Consider the following 18,719-nt stretch of genomic DNA (forward strand, 5'->3'; position numbering starts at 1 on the left):
GTACCATCTCCGAAACATAGGGTTAAAAACTGAATATCCTTTTGGCTATTTCTATCTTTATTCCTATCGTGAAGGCAGAAGTGCTCAAAGTAACAATGTGATATGAGATGTAGAAAAAAAAAGAAAAAGAAAAAGATATAGAAAATCTGAATACCTTTTTTATCAGCAATGATTTGGGACTCTAATATTGTAAGAGACACATGGTGATCCAGTGTTATAATTTGATAATTATAAAACTAATAATGGGTTCGGATATAGTCTTCCACTGGGACTGCAGAGTTGAGGGAGCCCTTGGAGTCAGTGATGTGAGCATGAATAAAATTCACCTTTTCTCCTAAGAATCGGTTCATTTCTGCCTGAATGTCGAAGTGTGTGTCTGCAGAGTCACTGGTGACTGCTGTACCTGGTGCCAGGGAAGAACAGCAATGACAGCAGTGAGCGACGTTACCTAAATACCATTAGATGAATTATTCTCTCCATCAGTCAGTCTAGTACTGGACGGCAAGTGTCATGGTTTTGACAAGGCATCCAAGGCTTGCAGAGAGAGTGACTGGTCCTCTGATGTCTCTCCGTTGCATGTACAATGAGAACAGAGGTTCAGGTTTGATGTATTTAAATTTAGAATAAATAGGAGTTGGAATGTTTTACTTTCCGTGACTCTCCATGTAAATTTTATAACACATCAAGAGGCCCGTTGCACAGAGAATGGCTGTGACTTCTTTTAGCCTGAAAAAGGTAGTGTATTTTGACACACACATTTGGGGTTTAAAAGTAGGGATAATTTAGAATGTATTTTATTTTTGCGTCAAAAGCTCAAACCACCATCTAATGTTTTACATCATCCCATAGCCTGCAAAATGAAAACTGTATAGACTTCAACACTTTTGCCCATTTTGCAGCTTCTCTTCTCCCTACAGATGGAACATCCTGTTTTCCCTGAAATGGGAGACTGACAAATACGCTTGGACTTTATATATATATTTATATATATATATATATATGTCTTTTTTTGTATTTTTTCCCAAGTTAAACTTCACTTGTGTCCACAGTTGAGCTTCTGCTTCATGCACAGGGATATTCAGGATTTAAGCGGCTGCTGCTACTGGAATCTACAGCTTCAATATTAGCAAATACATGCAGTACTGAGGCAAAGGACTGAGATACATCGAACTCAGGGGACTCGGTATTCTCATTTTGTGTTGCTTACATTTCTTCTTCATTTTATCTATTTATTTATCCCTTTCCCACATTTATCCCTTACTGTCTTTCTTGCTGCCTTGTTCACATTTTTTGGCATTTCTCTTGAATAAGTTACGAATGGAATTCATGCTATTGTAGCACATCACAAATACAATAAAAAAAAAACGATCGGTGGTGTTTCTTTTGTCATTCTCTTCATGGTTGTTCGTTCCTACTCTGGAGAAACTGTGCCTCAGTTTAGATTCTAGATATTTTTTAGCATGTCACAGAAACAGTGCTGACATATAAATATAATGCATTCTACATATCAGGATCAAATCAGCACTGAAGTTCAGCCTGTGGATCCAATAATATCTGAGCCTAGCAATAGAAGATGACGAGTGACCTTATTTCCCAATGAACGCCATATACTTGCTTGGATGTTTGCATGAGCCAGTGTAAATAAAAAATGTGTTCCTACTATTTATGCATGCCATGCATTTTTTTCCACATTTGAACTATCCTTTTTTATCTTTTTTGAGTGAAAGAGTCTGAAAATATTGGTTATCCCATTGTAACTAGCAAGAATGTTTTCAAAAATGTGTGTATGTACTTACCACATTATAAAGGGCTGTTTTATTGTCTTGATGGAGGAATAATCTATAGACTATCAGACAACAGCTCCCAGCGTGAGGGGAAACTTGCTAATCGGTAACCCTATGTTTGTCTCAGCAAAGTCTGCTTCAAACTAGATGATTTCACATGCAATCATTTATTTATAATGAATTACTTTTAGATAACTACTGCTAATACGAGTAATGGATTTTTTTTTATTCATCAATGCCATGGTAATGACAGCTATTAATTGTAGCATACCGATAAAACATTGTACGTATTCAAGTGCGATCGCGTGGAATAGGTATGTAGCAGAAACTGAAAATATATAATACAATGAATCTAAATGTATGCGCCTTTTAAACCACAAGAAATCATTAATTCTTGTGATATGTCATTGCATTGTTAACATGGAAAGCAGTTGAAATGAAACACAGACACAAGCAAAAGAATTTAGACACTCCTAACACAGGCTGTCCATTTTGGGAGAAAACAATCTTTCCAAAGCAGATTGTGAATGGTACAGTATAATCTCATTCAAATTAAATGTTTCTCTTTGGACTACTTGAGGATGTATCTCCCTTGACTAACAGAATGCTAACGTCTCACACAGGCAGGAGATGCTTCATTGCTTAAATTGTCTTTGGCACCAAAGTCTCCACTTGAATTTTATCCAGAGGCGTTTTTTTTGACCTTTTGGAGAGGTGTTGATGTCGAGATGACAGTGATGAATTACCCCCATGTGCTGTATCCTCAGGTGGTACATGAACACTTTCGTAATGTCAACTTGTATAGTTTTTCAGCCGAATGCAGTGTAGGAGCATGATTCCAGGTATCTACAATCAATATAAATTCAAGCATAAAAAAGCTGATTTTTGCAAATTTATTTTAAAAACTGATGTTAAAAAGTGAAATCTTTTTCATGTTATTGTTGTCTCAGTTATAATTTGAGAGGGAATCAAAAATTGGAGCAAAACAAGCCCCCTGCATTACTAGGAACCCAGAAAAATCGGGCTTCCGTCACAAGTCAAAAATGTATACACACTGATACACACACAAACACATGTTGATAACTCATGCCTCACGAAAAATAGGATTACAAATCATTCAAACAACCAGTTGTGTTACCAAGACTGAAGTATTACAGGCACCAAATGTTGTCAAGGCTGGGCCAAGGAGCCAACCAGGTGCTTTTTCAGTAGCTATTAGGGTCAAAGTCTCTGTCTGGAATCAGGGAGCAGCCTTGGGCTCATGTTTGCACTCTGATATATAGAAGGCATCAAAGAAACATGGCACAGAGCTACACAGAGCCAGTAATTGTGATCATACAAACATACTGTTTCACAAGTCCCTGTCTCTCAATGCTAATGTGTGCATATTTTTAGTGGAACAATTTGCATCCGCAAATGACCAGGTCTATATTCTCTTTTGTCATAGCAGAAGTGATTTAATAGCAAATAAAAGCAAGGGTGAGATTGTGAGGGAGTGAAGCTTTTGCCAGCATCATGAAATATTCAGTTGAGTGAACAGACTCTAAAAGGATTTTATCACCTGATCTGTCAAACATATGCTGACGGAGAGCTAAGAGATGTGTTCTCCAACCTGAAAGAATGAGAAAGAATTATGATGAATGAATCAGATGCATCACAAATAATACAGTATTGTTGCTCATGTTAGCAGTGGATAAAATTGAATCTGGGTGGCGGCTATTTTGAATTTCATTATCTCTGGATTTGACAATTTATATTAGTTCAATCCTGTGTTGTGTATGGTGAACCATTGGCTTAGGGGCAGGTTATGTCAAATATTTTGCTGATTTGTGATAAATCAAAAATGAAATATTCATAGCTCATCCAATGTTGTTTCATGATCTTACTCTGGAAAAAGAAAAATCAGCCAACACCCCCTACTTGAAGAATTCTAGTATTCTTCTATTCTTCTGTACTTCTGATCTTTAAACATCCTTAAGTTAATTCGTTATATTGAAGTTCAAGAATTGCTGTTTTTTTCTTTTTCTTTCTCCTTTTTTTCCTAGATATTCATTATGAAATAAGGGGGTTCATTAATTACGATTCAGCATAAAGATGAAATAGCTTGTTTGAAATGACAAATGTCCTCTTAAAAAGAAACACGAAATACATTTTAAAACAATTTCTCTTCACCTATTGGAAATGAAAAAAAAAATGAAAAAAAATGATTACTTGGATAATTGTAATGTTTTTGATTAATTGATTGATTTCAAATAGTGCACAGAAACCAAAAATAAATTAATTGTATTATTTCCATCTGTGGTTTGCACTGAAGGTGTGAATTGCAGATTCAATTCAAATCAGGCCTGCCAGGGTGACAGATTATGTTGCCTTGGCTAATTTCAGGGTCGGGCGTTTACAAATGTTCCTGACAGCCAGCATCAAACCATTTGCTCCTCCAGAGACACATTATAAGGATTGAAGGATTGCCAGAATAATATAATGAATAATATGGATTTACTCATAAACTGTTCAAACAGGGATCGCTTCTCATGTCTCGCAGATGTAAACAAATTAGGTTACATTTTTATGGGATAATATCTTATCTAAAATGCCATGGATGCCTCAAGACTGCAATATATTGTACATTAACAGAGATTTTTACAAAAAGGCAGCTTATCAATATCAAAATAATGAATGATGTTGGTGCAAAATATGCCACCAGATCTATCTGGCTCTGAGTTTTATTGTTCTTCATTTGATTATTAGTCAGGTCGATTCAAATAGATTGTTGGGAGATAGTGTGGCCCACTGATGTTTATTCTATTTATTTATCTACTGATTTATTGTCACAGGGGGAAGAGTGCCTGATAGGCCATGATGCTCAGAATATCCCTCCTTTGCTGCCCAAGCAGTGAATTCATTTATTCATCAGTAAAATGCTATTAAATGCTGTTAGCATATTTGCTTGCACACGCATTCACCAGGGTGTTAATTATCTCTGCATTACTTTAGATTGCCACCAATGTACTGGAGTTTGTGCTGATTCACTCTGTGACACACTTCCTGCGGCAATATCAGTGCCAAGTGGAATAACTTGACAAATCCAAACATGAGACATTACCAGGACTTTGAAACATTAGATTAAACGGTCTCGTGTGCATCATTGTGTTATAATTCAATTAGATATGTATCAAAGATTCATTCGATGTACTCAGACTTTGATCACATATAATTTTAAATAATAATTTCCAGAACATTTTCATGTAAACCTTTTATCTGTGTAAATCATCTACAGTCAGGTATTTATATAAATATATTAACAAAGTATGAATTGAGATTGACATGTGCCAGAGTCCATTTTTCATTAAACATTGTTATATTTGTTTTGTTTTTTTATTTTTTTTCAGCATTTCTTGCTTGTCCTTTTTTTTTATGAAACCCAACATCATGTCAAATTGTCCTTGAGTGTTGATTTTCATTTCATTGTTTATTTTGCTGCTGTTGCTTAGAGTGTACTAATGTCCTTTTGTTTTGTCCTGCACTGCTTTGACACATTTTAGTCCTCGCCATTTTTATTCATGTTCTCTATTCATCAACTGTGCACCCTTTGTCTCTTCTCATATTGACTCCTTGCCTGCCCCCATGTTTCCTTTTTTCTCTCCTGTTGTGTAATTGATTCAACTGGAATTGTACAAGTCTCTCTAAAATATTCAGTTTAATTTCATTTTGTGCTGTACGTTATCTGCTCTCTTTCCTGGTAGAAACTTCTATCAAGTCCTTTGTTTGAAGCTGTTTACAATTATTTCAACTATTTCATTGCAGCCTTTCCTTTCTTGCTTTTATAGTTTTGGATGATTAAGGCACAAACCCTGAAGTGCCATCCCTGATTCTGTCTACATTTCCAATCAAATCAATTCGTTTTGACAAGTGCTTGGTAATAAATGTTATTTTCAGGTTTGATAATATGTGTATTTGTATCTACTCAACCGTCACTTTACTGAATAGAGAAAGACCAGAGAGTCAGTAACGCCATGGGCAGTCTGATGCTAAAGGTGCTATGACAAAAATACGAATTATACAGCCAAGCAGGTATGAAACAGTACAATGCCGCCTACTGCACTGTCTGCAAAAAAAACAATGATTAAATATTTGACATGCTGGGATACTCCACTCTGCCAAGTTATTTATAATATATTGTTACAAGATATTTACTATATATTGTTATGTGCTGCCCAGTTTTGGGCAACATGTTTGAGAACCACTGCAATCGATGTCTGCAGCTGATGAATGAATCTTTTGCTAAATGGTGTAATCTTGCATTTTACAAAACTGCACAATGTTGACAATTTTAAGATGCACCTCACCACTCCAGAGTCCTCTGACAATTCTTTGTTTCTTTCCTCCTACTCTTGCATTATATACTCCACAGAAAAGTAAAAACAATGTGTGAGGCAGTGAGAGAAATAAGGAACCAATAGTCATATGGATGTAAGGAATTGTTTGTTGGCAGTTAACATGTAAAGAAACTCTGATCGAGTCTGAGAGCAAACAATATTGCTTTTTCTCCAAATGTCAAGACAAACAGGATCCTCTGCCATTCCAACACTGAGCCTTTCCTTTTGTGAACTGAATCACAAGAAAGAAAACTTGGCAAATCCGTCATAAAGACCAGACCATTGCATTTTTGTGTTCACTGTAAACATATCATCTACTAAACAAGGTTACACGAACCCTCAGCCTAATTATGGTCTGGCTTGAAGGTGGTTTTGCTAGATGAGGGCAATTTGCAGGATGTTTGCGACTGTTCATTTTTTCAGAATTGCTGGGTGAATCTTGAGATTAAAAGTTTTGATGCAATAGATTTCAGCATATTGCAAACACAGTGGAGAAGAATTGCAAAATAGCCGGGTGTATTTTAAGCCGATGCTACAAAAATATGAATTCATAATTTCTGGAAAAAGAAGTCAAAGCTTGAGTAAGGTAGGCGGGAAAGGACTGTAAGAACTGGCTGGGGAAAAGCGAGACCAACACAGAATCCCTGTATCAAAGCATCACATGAAGGAGACATCATAGATGAGCCTGTTTCACTCACCCTACAACAGATTGCTTTTTTCAAAAATTCCAGGCATTGTGTCTGACCAGACAAGTGGAGATCCTCAAAACAATTGTTATTTCCCAACTGACGGTTCTCTCACATAAAAGACATGGCTGGCAAAAGAAACACTGTGGGCCTCTTCGCTGCCACAGTGTTTCTTCAGGTGATACACAATATCTATTATCTATTGCTATAATTTAGAGGAATTGTATAAGATAACTCCTCATGACCCTTGAACTTGATGGGGAGAGAAGAGCCTAAAATCTCTGTGGGTTCCTTTAAACACAGGGAGAGAAAAAAAAAAAAAAACATGATCTATCTGTCGCCTTATTTCACTCCAGGGGTTAATATCCACTGTTTCATTTGTCGCTCTGAGATCGATATAAAAATCATAAATCTAGTCCCCAGTATACGTACGCATATGTGTCCATAAAGCTTGTTTTAACAGCAAGAAATGTTGATTCGAGATTTTAGTATTTTAAGATAATTGAGAAAACAAAAACCTGCCAAATTATTTATGTTCTATCCTTTCTCAGCTCAGTAAGAAATTTCCAACTTTTTCAAGACAAATGAAAATAACAGTGATACCGTTAAATAAATCATCCCCTCTGTCCTTGTTTGTCCATCTTGACTGACATCAAGGGGAAAACTCTGTAATCAGTAGTACTAATTAATGCCGTTAATTCAGGCCTGTCCTTGGCTGCTGCTCGGGGCCTGTACCACACAGGTCTCTTTGACCCCGTCTCTCTACAGGGGACCAACAAAGTGCGGAGGAGAAGCATGCAGCTTCAAAGCTGGGGTTCTTAAAATAGAACATAGATACTGTATGTGAGTGAAGGGGAAAAAACTGCAGGACCATATGCTCTTCCTTCTGGCAGTAAAACAAGACGCTAATTAAATCAAGTGCTAAGTTTTACATGAGCGGGACAAAGCTTCTCCTGCTGAGAGAAAATTCAAAGTCATATTGTTAGCTTTTTCTTTCTGGCAGGGAATTGATGCCATCGATGCAGAGCCAAAGATTAATGTCTAAAGCAACTTTAAATCCACCTTGTCTTATGCTAAAAACACAAAGAATGTCATCTGTGCACATGTGGCAGACTGTGAACTACATAATTCCATACTTTTAACTTGCTCCAGGCATCTGAGGATATATATATATTTTTTTTTACCCGTGAGAATCTTCAGAGATCTCAATTTAACGGCATCCCAGATGTTTTTATCTCTCATGACAATAGCTGATAGGAACAAAATAGATTCACTTGATGATGGGGCTAATTTATTCTCTGCACGTTAATGATATCTACCGACATATATTAGAATATTATTCTAAATATGAACCAGACTCATGAGTTATTTACCTGCCTTTCTTCAGGGAAAACATCACCGGCTGTGTGTGGTATATTTACACATCAAACATCTCCCTCGTTTCCCCATCACTACTTTCCTTTTTTTGTCTTTCAGATCTCCTCCGATCCTTTCCCATCTGTTCTTGTATCTGGTTTCATTCCCCTGTACTCTGGGCCTTTTTTTACTCTATTTCACTTAAATCTTTTCCCAAAGACAGGATTGTGCGATCATTATTTTAAGGACGATCAGATTCATCTTTAATCATTGGAAGTTATTACATTACCTGTACTACTGAACATTGAATGAATACACGCTTGCTAATATAAAGGTATCATAGTTTTTCACATTAATGAGCAAGCCAAATAAAAATACAAATCTGAAGGCGGCGGCAGCTTGTTTCAAGCTTCACACTCAGCTGATTAAACTTTTCCTTCATATGGAACTTTGAAGAAAGAGACTCAATGCCATCAACCTGACTTTCCCTGCCTTTTCTTCAGCCTTTGACAACTTGAGATGGTACCTACTTCTGTTAGCATTTCCCTTTATTTTCTCCAGTACTTCAAGAGGTTTCTCCTCAAATGCCAAGTTCTACTGAGCTTTAAATAGCCTGGTAGCTGAAAACAACAGTATGTGGAGGAGGTTCAACACATCTTGCTTTTATACACTCGAAGACATATTTAGAGATTGTTTTTTGATTTATTCTGAGAAGTTTCACGGTACAAGTAAAACTCTTACAAGTTAATGGCATCAACAGCCAAATACATCTTACTCCTTGTGTGAGTATGATTTCTACATGCAAACAAACTTAGCTTAGTGTAACACCTTTAAAACAACCAGTTGCCCACCTTTAAAACAACCAGTTGCCCAAGCTCTTTTCTCAACAAAACCAAAGGAACTGAAGTTCATGTCATGTCCCAAAATTTTCCAAAGTTTGCAAAACTGCAGGGTTTCACATTTTAGTTTGCAGTACAGTATCCAGTTCCACCAGATGGACATAAAATCGCTTGGGAGTTCATGTGCATATTCCTAAACAAGAAATAGCTAGTTTTAAAACAGCACCACACTGTGTTTCAGTTTAGGAATGGACCAATGTCCCCGGAGTTCGATGTAACATAAATTTAAATGTTCCCCAATGGGAGGGTGGTCTGTCCCCCATTTCAGCCTAAGTAGTCTCAGTGCTTAAGGGTCAAATACGCTCCTGCTGGAAAACCATTAACTCTGTGGACACACCTATGCTAACACTGAAGTGAATTCAATTCAGACAGGCTTAGACAGTATCTTTGAAGTATATTTCAGTATATTTCAAACAATTCAACAATTCAACAATTTGCTTTGTGATATATTCATGTGTTTTGTTCAACTCCCCTGCAAACAAAACACACACACACACACACACACACACACACACACACACACACACACACACAGATTTAATTAAATGTTCAGCATTATTTGAAGAGTTATGATTATCACAGCTTTTTGGGGGGTTTAGCTTTTGACACTAATCCTGATTGAATAAAATCGGTTGTTTAGTAATGCTTGATTTTAGATGATACATTGCTTGAAACAATTACATTCTTCTTGATTTTCCAGTTGGCAGGCAGGGATTATATGAGATGCTGGTTGTGTTTGACTGCACCGGAGTAAATTAAGGCTTCAAACTGTTTTTTTCAGAAAATTATCAAAAGGAACAGGATTCTACAAGCGAGTTTTATTTATTGAGACTTATTGTTATGGAAATCATATATGAAACTGTGACTGTTTACAGAAGGTGATTTATGATTTAAACTGGCAGGGATGTTAATAAAAGATGGCAAGTGCTCATTCTAACATGTCACTTTGATGAAATAATGGAGACAGAAGGACACTTTGATGAATTCTACTTGATGCGGTTTCTTTATCCAGGCAGGAATGCATCAAACCCACATATGGCAGTTTATTTTGCCAATTACGTGGTAGGACTATAATTATTGCAATATTCAGTTTTGTATATTTTTATCCTTACATTTTTAAGAAACATCACTGAATTCTAGAATGACAATACAAATTGTACTATAATGGAATAACAATCAGTACATTGGTAAGACATCCCAAGAAACTAAAAAAATCAAACAAGTAATTAACCTAAATCAATCAATCAGTCAATTAGAAATGACCTATTGATACCAGATGTACACACAGAGAGACCGATACCTCGAAACTAGCAAGAAATAATAATAATAGCATCAGGAAATTCACAAAAAAAAACAGATTCATTCAGATTGTTTTTCAAAATGATTATTTTTTATCACAATTGTTTTTTTTCTGTTTTATTTTTTGTCCCTTTAAAGATCAGAGATTACACAAGCAACAATTTGAACAGATGAAAGTAGTCCATGTTACTTAAGACAATTTGGAGCGTTTCAGGGCCCCTAGAGAATGGAGGTTGTTGTAGACTGAAAAATTTCGAATAAGGATTAAAGACTTAAATCTTTTTCTTCTCTACCCTCTCCAAATACTGCCCAGACTCAATAAAAACAAAGGCTCAAAAATAAGGCTCTGGGTAAATCTAGAAATTCTGTCCATAACAGTTATGAACACAATCGGTGACAAAGGGCAGCCCTGAGTCCAACTCTCACTGGAAACTGGTCCGACTTACAACCAACAATGCCGACCAAGCTCCGACACCAGTCATACAGGGACCAAACAGCCCGTATAACGGGGTTTGGTACCCCATGGGATAGTCTGGTCGACTATCCCAGCAGACCTTCACGTTTCGTTTGGGTCTGCTAGGTCTGACCGGCATCCTCTCCCACCATTGGAGCCAGCTCACCACCAGGTGGCGATCAGTTGTCAGCTCCGCCCCTCTCTACACCCAAGTATCCGGGCCATGCAGCTACAAGTCAGATGACATGACCACAAAGTCGATCAAAGAGCTGTGGCCTGAGGTGCATTGGTGCCAAGTGCACATATGGACAGCTTTATGCCTGAACATGGTGTTTGATATGGACAATCCATAACAAGCACAGAAGTCCAATAACAAAACAGTGCTCGGCTTCAGATCTAGGGGGCTCCTCCTCCCAATCATGCCCTTCCAAGTCGCACTGTCGTTGCCCACGAGAGCATTGAACTCTCAATAGCATGAGTGAGTCCCTGGTAGGAGCACTCTCTAGCACCCCCTCTTGGGTCCCAAGAAGGGTGGGTAAACTGAACTGCTGTTGGGTGCATAGCCACAAACAACAGTCAGAACCCGTCCCTCTACGTGAAAGCAAAGGGAGACTACCCTCTCGTTCACTTGGTTGCACCCCAATGTGCCGGCACCGAGATGGGGGGCAATCAAAATGCCCATAACTTCCTGGTGCCTCTCACTGGGAGCAACTCCAGAGTAAAAAAAAAAGTCCACCACCTGTCAAGAGGCCTGGTTCCAGACCCCACGCTGTGCATCAAGGTGAGTCTGACTATATTTAGTCGGAATCTAGTCGGAAGGTCCCCCGCTTTGGCCACCGCCTGGCTCACACTTCACCCGATCCTCTTGGCCCTTCCCGTGGGTGGTGAGCCCAGGGTAAGAGGGACCCATGTCAACTTTGGGGTGTACCCGGCCAAACACCATGGGTGAATGCCAAGCCACCAGGCGCTCACCATCAAGCCCAGTCCCCAGGCCTCGCTGCAGAGAAGGACCCAATGACCTGTGTCTGGACAAGGGAAAACTGGATCCAAAGTTTTTATTCTTCATGGGTCGTCTTCTGAGGCACGCTTTGTCTGGTCCCTAACCTAAGACCAGACTGACCCTTCCAGGGGCATAAAGCCCCCAACAACATCGGATCAGGATCACTGGGACGTGCAAACTCCTTCACCACGGTACAGTGGCAGCTGAAGGAGGGGATATGTGCAGATTTATGTAGTATTCTTAGAATAGTGTGCAGAGCTCTTAATTAGTTGTTAGAGGATCAATAACTTGGCACCCAGGAGAAGCCACTTGGGGCACAGGTTTAACCACAGACACATTCCACTTCGTCAAAACAGTGCTGCATTTGTACCTGCAAATTGGAGAATATCAGAGACAACAATATCCACCTCAGTCTTCACTTTCAGCTCTTACTCAAAGCTACCACATATACTCCTCCATCTGAGTTTTTTTCAACTCATACTGATTTCTGCCAGCGAGTTTTCCCATAGCTTGCTTTACCTCTCTGAATATGAGGCTTGACTGTCTTCTCTTCTTTGTGACTTGGAAAAATATATAATACTCACCAGGCTGCATTGTACAGTATATTTAAACCAAAATTTCCACTGTCAAATTGTTTTAGATCTCTCAAATACTGTACATTGTGTGACTGATATCTTGAGTCTAAAACCTTGATCACCATTTAAAAGTCAACAATTTTTGAATCAATTCTTTTAAATTGCTGCAGTTATTTAACCTTTTTCAAGAGTTATGTAATCTCTGTTCCTTCAATAGAAAATTATTAGTTTCTTCTTTTTTTTGTGGAATTTATCAGTAACCCAACTATCATTGATATTGGGATAAGAGAAGCCTCATAGAACCATTTTGTCATAATTCTACCAGTACATGTTTTAGTGGTTTAGGATATTTGTATTGATTCAAGTGATTCAATTTCTCTCTGTTCTTGATTTTCAGCGCATCCCTTGTTTTTTCTTTTTTGGGGGGTGAGGGGGTTACTTAGTTTTTTTTTTCATTCCAAACATTCTCCACACTGCTCCTCAACCTGCTGTTCTGAGAACACATACATTTCAAAAATGAAGGGTGATGGGAGCCCAGAGCTCACTGGGCTACCTTTTTTTTTGAAGGCATATAAAGCTGACATAAAGAGCTACAAACAGGTAGAATGTGCTCATGTAAGCCAATTTCTTTGTGCTACTTCCCTAGGGGTCGCTTTGAGTTTTGGGGTGTTGCCTTCTGTGGCACTGTTTTCTCTCCTGCACTTAATAAATACACGCTATATCTCTGTAACTCACGTCTGCATACTTTTGTTATCAACCTTTTGTTTGGTCTCACAGCCCTAGACAGGGACCTAGCATCTGGGATAAGAGAATCATGGCATGGTAGAGATGCTATAAACACACTATCATGTCTAGTAGATTACACATAAAGCAAATAAAATATCCTAAATTTATCATTTTGGGACTGGCATACAATAAAGACATGATTACTCCTACTTTAACTTATCTGAAATAAAATTGGAAATGAAAGATGCTAGGATATTCCTCAGAGTTTTTTAACTCTGGTATTAATACTTTTTTTTTTTTGAAGTAAAGGACCCAAATCTTTTGTCTACCAGTTTCAATGTTACAGCAAACTCATTAACATTCCAATGGTGTTTAAAACCACTTATAAACAAGAATCCTTCATCTTAAGGTAGGCAAAATCTGAGTACATGAACTAAGGGAATAAAAAAAGAAGTTGATAGTGAAGCTCATTTTCTTCTGTATTGCTTCTAGGATATTGATTTAAAATGATCTGTTTAATGAAATGTCAGTATAAAATCCAGACGTGTTCCTTTTGATCCATGGATGATTTTTGTTCAATTTAAATGCCTGTACATTCTCAATCTCTTTCACTCCGCTTGTATATACTATATATATATAAAAATGTGTTTTTTGTACGATCTGATTTGCCATTTCAATAGCTATTTTAGTTGCTGTTATATCTCTAAACAATTGTCTTGGGGGCTTGTTTTAAAGCGCAAAAAAAAATCAATCAATCAGTCTTTCTAAGGGTCCCTTTTTTTTCAGTTTTTTGTCCTTCAATTTGTCACCATCTGTATATCCATATTAACTGCATATTAACTGCTTCTCCTTAATTCATGTTTTGCTAAACTCACCCAAAATGGAGCTGCAGAAGAATCTGGTCATCACAAATCCATCCTCTGAACACATTATTAAATATTGATCATGGTATCATGCACAACAACTTTTTTTTTCCTCCAAATTATTTATTTTTCTTATTTATATTTTTGCTGTGCTTGGCTTAATGCAAACTCCTGCGCACGGCTTTCCCCCTAATGAGGCTCCTGAAATGCTGTGCATCATCTTCTCTGCCGCTTGATCAAAGCTGGAGTATTACAGGTTATTGAAATTAGTATTGCATGGGAGATGTGATTTTAGCTTAATGATCAGCAAGCTTAGCTTGCAGGAGATACATACGGTGGGGGAGTTAGTGTAAAAAAAGATTCTGACCTGTCATAAAGTGCTGCAGGCAATATTGAAAAATGAGACCGATGTGGTAAAAACATACTTTAGATGTCCATAAAAAGTTGTTGTCGACAGCCTCAGCAGGGAAACACAGCCAGGAATCTTCTGTCTTGACAAGTATCTGCAGAATGAAACTTTTTGGAACAAATAACACACGGTTTTTGGCGTAATTAAGGACAGCCAATCAGAACGTCAGACATACAGCAAAAATTCTTGCTCACATCGATTCAAGTAGGTCGCAAGAAGGAGACAAAACTATCTAATTAAACCATGGTGAAACCTAATGGAGTAATTTCCTGCCCATGCTTAACGTATCGAGTGGTGGATTACTTTGTCTATTACACTTACACTATGGCATCATTTAACATTTATTTTTTATTTTAAATTATACAATAAATATTACTACAAATGAACATTGGCTTTGGCAGAGTAACAAATTCATCATTTTACCTCCACTTCACAAATGTGGACCCTTCTTTCTTTTTTTTTTTTCTTTTTTTATATATTCATCTGCATTGGAAAAAAAATAAAAACAAAATAAAAAACAAGAAACAAATGAAAAATAAACAAAAACAAAACAAAATGAAAAGGCTGTATCCTGATGAATCAAACGTGAACTGGATGGCACTCTACAAGTGTAACAACAAGAGAAATAATCCTTACAATTTCATGCATACAGATAGGTTTTAATGCTTCAAAGACATACAAGAGTGGATGGCCACAGTAAACTTGAATTTATTGACATAAAAACCAATATATCTTCTATCCTCTTATCCTTACACAGGTTTGACAAGACTGTGAAAACAAACACATAGACATACAATCTACAAAAAAAGAAAAAAGAAAAAAAACAATGGCAGCGACACTGCTGGTTCTGGAAATTTACAAAAAATGTGTTTGTCCTTTTTTTTTTTTGGGAAATGAGAGTGAAAAACTTGGGCGTACTGCATCACAGTAGAAACATAAAGCCAACAATCTACAAGCATACTGAGTTATCTTAACAGAAAATATTCAAGTCACATAATGGAAGGTTGTTTTTCTTTTTTCTTTAAAAAGGGAAATAAAACAAGTTGTGTGAAGGTCTGAAAATGTCCGTGGTAGATACTAGTGGTCTTAAGCATAGAGAGTGCATAGTTTAAACAAAGAGCATAAAAACAAATCAGGGCAAAACAAAATATAGGCCAGGAAATAATTTTTACACAAATCTGTCTGGCTTTGTTCGTCTGATTTGCATCCACTTATGAAGAAATAGTGGCTTTTTAAAATTTGCTTTGTATATTAAAAACAAAGAAACCAAATCTAATGGTTTTTGAGCCACTTAAAGCTAAGTGTAATTTTTTTGGGTGGAAGCATTTGAGGGTCAAACACTAACAAATCAGGGTGTTTGGTCTGTATCTCTTTGGCTTGATCAGCTTCTTTATTCCCTATAAATGATACGGTACAAACAATCTAACAGCAAGAACCACAAAAGCCAGCAGCACCACCCTTAGCTTCCTCTCCTATTTCATTATTGATGTGGTTTTAGTGAAGCAGTAGAACATGTGAGGTGACATGCTGCACTGATCAGTGAATGGCCATTCAGAAAATGGCATTAAAGCATCATTTCTGAATATTTTAAGAAGAAATAAATGCAGCAAAAAGATCCACCTGTGTCACATGTGTTGGTTAGCAGGGTGGGTGGCGGTCGTTGCCAAACATTTCTTTCCGTTCAAATAATACACTTACATAGCACCACAGGAGAGAAATAGCACCTCGGTTTTTGAATTCTTTGACTATTCATTAAATTAAAACATTATCTCCCATTGCATAGCTAGATTTTGAGGGGGAAAAAATGAGAAGCTGTTTATTCAGTTCATGAATTTTCCCACCAAAATGGACTATCTGTTAGAAATCGCACCCGAAGATTGGAGGAATGTATTCTTTGCGTTTTTATGCAAATCAACTGTCACATATCACAGAGCTTGTTTTTTGTCTTTTATTTCCATTCTGTTCTTAAATTACAACAAGGTGTGCTTCACAACCGCAACAAGACAGGACTTCCCAATTTATTTCTTTTCCTTTTTTCTGTCTTTTTTTTTTTTTTCAATTTACAGGTCAAATTTTTTTATCTCTACAATTTGATGTCATCCCTGCATCCACCGTCTTCTACCTCTCAATGAAAAAGTCACATGCATGTTTTGAAGCCAGAAGCAATAAACATTACCAGGAAAAATATACAGAATGTACTTACAAACATAAAAAAAAAAATTATATATATATATATTTATATATAAAGATCCATTCCAAGAGAATGGGGAGACAATTATGCACAAACAAAGCTCCCGCAGTGATTGAGCAAACAAACCGACAAAAGTGAAGTGAAAGAGAGACGAGGAAGAAGATGAGATCAGAGCTACAGATACAAAACAGCCAATCAGATGGAGTCCATGGCGAGCGCTGCGGCCGTCTGGAAAGGCTGCAGCTCTCATGGTCGCCTTTGTTGTATGCAATTTCTAAATCAAGTATGACGACGTGGGGCTAGGGTTTCGTGTGAGTGTGCGAGAGTGTGTCATGTGGAAGGCAGGATGTGACATCCAGTTTCAAAACTTGCATGTGATGGAGAAGGCACACTGAGGTTTCAAGGTTGCTCTTTTTCCTCTTTTCTTAAGGATTTTTCACTGTATCATCAACAGGATTTTCATTTTTTTTACTTGTTGCTTTATGGAAAAAAAAGTTTTTTTTTTTCTTTTTTACAAATAGAAGTGTCCTATCCTTTTCCAATTTTCTGAGAAACCAAAAATATGCTTTTTTTCCTCCATTTGCTCAGTAAACAGTCTCAACCGATGAAACAGACAGGGCCCACTTCAAATCCAAACTTCTGCGTAGAACCCCCAAAATCATTGAACATGATGTCCACAAATGGCACCTGTTCGACCTTTGGCGTGTTGATCTCAAGTACTGTCTTATCGTAGCCCCTTTTCAACTGTGAGAGACAGAGCGAGAGAGAAAAGAGAGATAGATAGAGAGAAGTGAGTTTCTTGGTAAAATAATCGATGAAAACACACAGTACTATAAAAACTTGTCTTAATCTTATATAACCAGCTAGAATTTGTGGCTCGGTTTTGGGTGAAACCCAGTTTCTGGTTGTTCAGAAAAAAAGTTGTAAGATATACACAGTAAAAATGAGGCTGAATCGAATGTCAAGAAACAACGCTGGGTGCTCATGTTGCTGATGAGATATATATTCTTTTAAGGCGGATTTTCTTTTTTTTTTTGTGGGAGGCTGACAAATCTGCTGGCACATTAAAGATCGATCACAAGCTCAGTTTCAACTCATCACACTCCAGTCCTCTACTCTTCTTTAAAATAGATGCTGAAGCTAAAATGCAGTTTTTTATTTTTTGGAGTATCAATACAGATATCTTTTTGAGTCTCTCAGATCACACTGGGTCGAAACTTACTGCACATCCATCGGTCAGGGCGCGGATGTATGGATTATTATCATAGGACATCTCCTCATCGTTGGATCCCAGGAAGCGAATGGCCTTGTCGTAGTTATCCTGCTCCTCGTCATGCCAGGCAACCGACTGATAGCAGTTGTACGTCATATTCTGTTTGGCAGCGGCGCTCAGCAGCCGCAAGAATGTCATCTGGACCACACCGATGGGGTTGCCCTCAGCATCCACATAGGAGAGCTAAAAACAGAAGTAATAGGTGGGGCTGAGTGAATGGGGCAAAAACTTAATTTGAGTAGGGGATCAGAGTACGGATTGGACGTTGAGAGGAATTTTCTGAAGATAACCAAAGAGGAACAATCTTTGCATATTCATGTCACTTCTCTGAATAATTTTCTCAAAAGACTCATTTTGATTTAATAAATGGTTAATAATTTGCATTTATCGTTTATAGCTGTCAGTGACACGCAGTTTATCTTTCTAGCAGTCAGCAAAGTTATTAACACTGCTAAAAACTTTTTTCTCTTTTTTTAATTAAGAAACAACATACTCCCTACCTATTTTCAAATCAGGTTAATATTTTGCGATTTAATATCTATTTACCAAAGCCTTTCACATGCTGTTGTTGTTTATGACAGCTTGTATGTTTGCAATGGTTTGTAATTAAAAGAACTAGTGGATCAGGGCAGTGGTGTTGTCTGATGATTTTTTTTTTTTTTGGCATTTCTGGGCAACAATAGTGCACCATTTAGAAACAAAAGCATTATTCTAAGATGGGATGCTTGCATATCCCTTTTAAGAAACCTAGAGTAAATGTATAATTTATTATTTATTGATTATAATCTATGTAGTTCATAAACTATTTAAATTATTTCAGTGGTTGTA

At 37.4% G+C, this 18,719-nt stretch overlaps 1 protein-coding gene across 2 annotated transcripts in view; it reads right to left on the reverse strand.

Annotated features, from left to right (window-relative positions):
• Window positions 1–15,113: 15,113 nt before the first annotated feature.
• The window catches only part of col5a1 (procollagen, type V, alpha 1), a 79,863-nt gene continuing 76,257 nt past the window's right edge, over window positions 15,114–18,719 (reverse strand). For both annotated transcript variants that reach the window (XM_086152248.1, XM_086152247.1), the window contains exons 65-66: window positions 17,841–18,074; window positions 15,114–17,362 (exon numbers count right to left, since the gene is read on the reverse strand). In XM_086152248.1, coding sequence (XP_086008374.1) covers window positions 17,216–17,362; window positions 17,841–18,074 — 381 coding nt within the window. In that variant the 3' untranslated portion in view covers window positions 15,114–17,215. The remainder of the gene's footprint in view (window positions 17,363–17,840; window positions 18,075–18,719) is intronic.

This window comes from Fistularia commersonii, chromosome 9 (assembly GCF_037954325.1).
Source record: "Fistularia commersonii isolate RoL2024-O1a breed Wild chromosome 9, RoL_Fcom_v1.0, whole genome shotgun sequence".
Taxonomy (NCBI): domain Eukaryota; kingdom Metazoa; phylum Chordata; class Actinopteri; order Syngnathiformes; family Fistulariidae; genus Fistularia; species Fistularia commersonii.